The sequence below is a fragment of the Danio aesculapii genome, chromosome 23 (genome assembly GCF_903798145.1).
Source record: "Danio aesculapii chromosome 23, fDanAes4.1, whole genome shotgun sequence".
NCBI lineage: Eukaryota > Metazoa > Chordata > Actinopteri > Cypriniformes > Danionidae > Danio > Danio aesculapii.
Genome location: NC_079457.1, coordinates 43,222,072 through 43,224,571, shown reverse-complemented (window position 1 = coordinate 43,224,571; position 2,500 = coordinate 43,222,072). Strand labels below are relative to the sequence as shown.

Sequence of the window (2,500 nt, the reverse complement as noted above, 5' to 3'; positions counted from 1 at the left end):
AAAACTCATTTATTTGTGTTTAGCTGGCATTAGAAAATTTGATGGCATGTCTGAAAAAGCCAGAAGCTGACTGTTGACAAATAATTATTAAAATGTCACGCATGTAAGACGTGTTGACAGTCAGTCGCTGAAGATGAATCAACAGCTTAAGCGAGTTTGTCAGCAACTCAGAATTAAGAATTCAATAACTCTGCAATCGAAAATGTGGCAGCGGAAATGTTGGAGAGAAATCGAGTCAGTTCAGTTCATATGTTAATGCATTAATGTTAACTAACAGTGAGCAACACATTTGCTACAGTAATAAACTTGAACATTAAAAGAAACATACTGCTGTTCTTTGTAAGTTCACATTAGCGCCATGAAATGTTTGCTAATACAGTACATTTTTACATTCAGCACTTGTTGTGTGTTAATGTTGAAACAATGCTATTTCAATTGGAATGTTCACCCAAAAAGGAAAATTACATCATCATTTACTCTCTCTTGTGTGGTTTTCTTTCTTCTATTAAACCCAAAAGAAGATATTTTGAAGAAGGGTGGTTGCTGGGACACATTGACTTCCACTATAGGAGGAAAAATATCTTCTTTTGCGTTCAACAGAAGAAAACAAATGAAATAGGTTATGTATAATAAAATAGAACATGTGCAGGGTGAGTAAATAAAGGCAGAATTGTCAATTAGGAATCTCTTTAATTCTATCTTATGTATTTAACTGATATAAATGTGACTTATTTTATTGTGCTTCAGATTTAATTGAATTAAAACATTATTATTATTATATTACATTATATTACATGGAAACCTAAAATGGTTGATATAGCAATAAAAATGCTTTCTTTTGAGCTAAAAAGAGAAGAAATAGAAATGTTTCCTAAGCAGCGAATCAGTATAGGGAGAGGATCTATATGCTGAACTAGTCATGTATGTCAAGGTGTCCTCGGGGTCTTAAAAAGTCTTACATTTCTAAAATAAAATTTTAGGCCTTAAAAAGTATTACATTAACTGAAATATTGTGTTGTAATTGTTAAATAATTTCAAACAGGTCTTAATTGAATTGATTTATTTATTTTGTATAAGCATTTTGTACAAAATAAAAATTTTGAGGCTGAAAATTCATTCATAATGGTCTTAAAAAGGTCTTGGAAATGTCCTAAATTTGGCTTGATGAAACCTGCAGAAACCCTTGTATGTAGTTGTTTAAAAGCCATCCGTTTTGTTTTGATTTCTGACTGTTGTAGGCTGTGATATTTCTGAAAGAATTCAAATCCCTGTGAAGTTCAAATCTCCATGTTTAGAATTTCCTTGGTTAAAGCAGGAAAAACTATTTTATGGTCTTTCAGATGTGCTAAAGCCTGCAGGCAGATTCGTATGTTTAATTAAGACAGTATGATCTTCAGTGATTAAAGGATTTGTCTGACTGATCTGATGTTGTGTTTGTCATGCGTGCACCTGAAGAGGAGTATAACTCCAGTCTGCAGGAGAAACTGCCTCTCATTATCGGTTCTGCTGCTGCTGGCGTTGTTTTCCTCATCGCTGTGGTTGTGCTCATTATCGTCTGTAATCGGTGAGTCTGATACATGTAGCAAAATCTGGAATCAATTAAACAAAACTGACCAGATGTTTTATTTTCCCCTTCTCTTCTACCCTAAGAAACAGCCTGTGATAAATAAATAAACTAAGAAAGAGCTTCAAAGCTATCTTTCTGAATTTTTTTTCTCTCGTGTAGGAGAGGCAGTGACAGAACAGACTCTGAATACACAGACAAGCTTCAGCATTACACCAGCGGCCACAGTGAGTAAACTGTTCAGTCACTCATGCTGTTTCATTTGTGCTAATAATATTAACTTGATCTCTTTAAACACAACTTGAGTCTTTAAATGAAAACATTAATGAAATGACTGCTGCTAGGCAAATTAATATACAGCGAACATAACATTTCAGCTTTTGGAAGAACTTTACCAAATAATACCACATTTTAAAGTGTAATTTATCAGCACAAGGGCGTAGAATTGGCATGGAAAGAAGGGATGTGTCCCCACCATTTACTGAAATGTCCCTACCAATAATTTAATTGACTTATAAATAAAGTAAAGTAAATAAAGTAAAGTAATTCTTCATCAACTCTTAACCTACACTTGCACCAAGTCAAGTTTGCAACTAGTTCACAGCAATACTATTCACCAAGGCAGTACAATTAATTAAAATTCTGTTCTGATTCTGTTCTCAAAGTTTTGATTTTGGCCTCCATGATTATGAAAAACAATAATCGGGATAAAACAGTTAAATTGCATCACACACCTCTCTAAATTTCCCACATTCATACCTCCACAAAACCCGACTGCAGTAAAATCATGTAAATTAACTTTTGCAGCATGGGACGGGATTGTTATTTGTATTATTAAGTGTTTATTTTATATTATTTAGCACTTTAATCATGTTTTTAAAAGCGCAAAACAATTTGTGCTGTTTATTGCATGCACTCTAGGGATGTATGTCCCCA

General features: G+C 33.5%; 1 protein-coding gene across 1 annotated transcript in view; it reads left to right on the top strand.

Annotated features, from left to right (window-relative positions):
• The window catches only part of ephb2a (eph receptor B2a), a 116,780-nt gene that overhangs the window by 106,086 nt on the left and 8,194 nt on the right, over positions 1 to 2,500 (top strand). The window contains exons 8-9 of the mRNA XM_056449256.1: positions 1,456 to 1,564; positions 1,727 to 1,791. Of these exons, the coding sequence (XP_056305231.1) occupies positions 1,456 to 1,564; positions 1,727 to 1,791 (174 nt within the window). The remainder of the gene's footprint in view (positions 1 to 1,455; positions 1,565 to 1,726; positions 1,792 to 2,500) is intronic.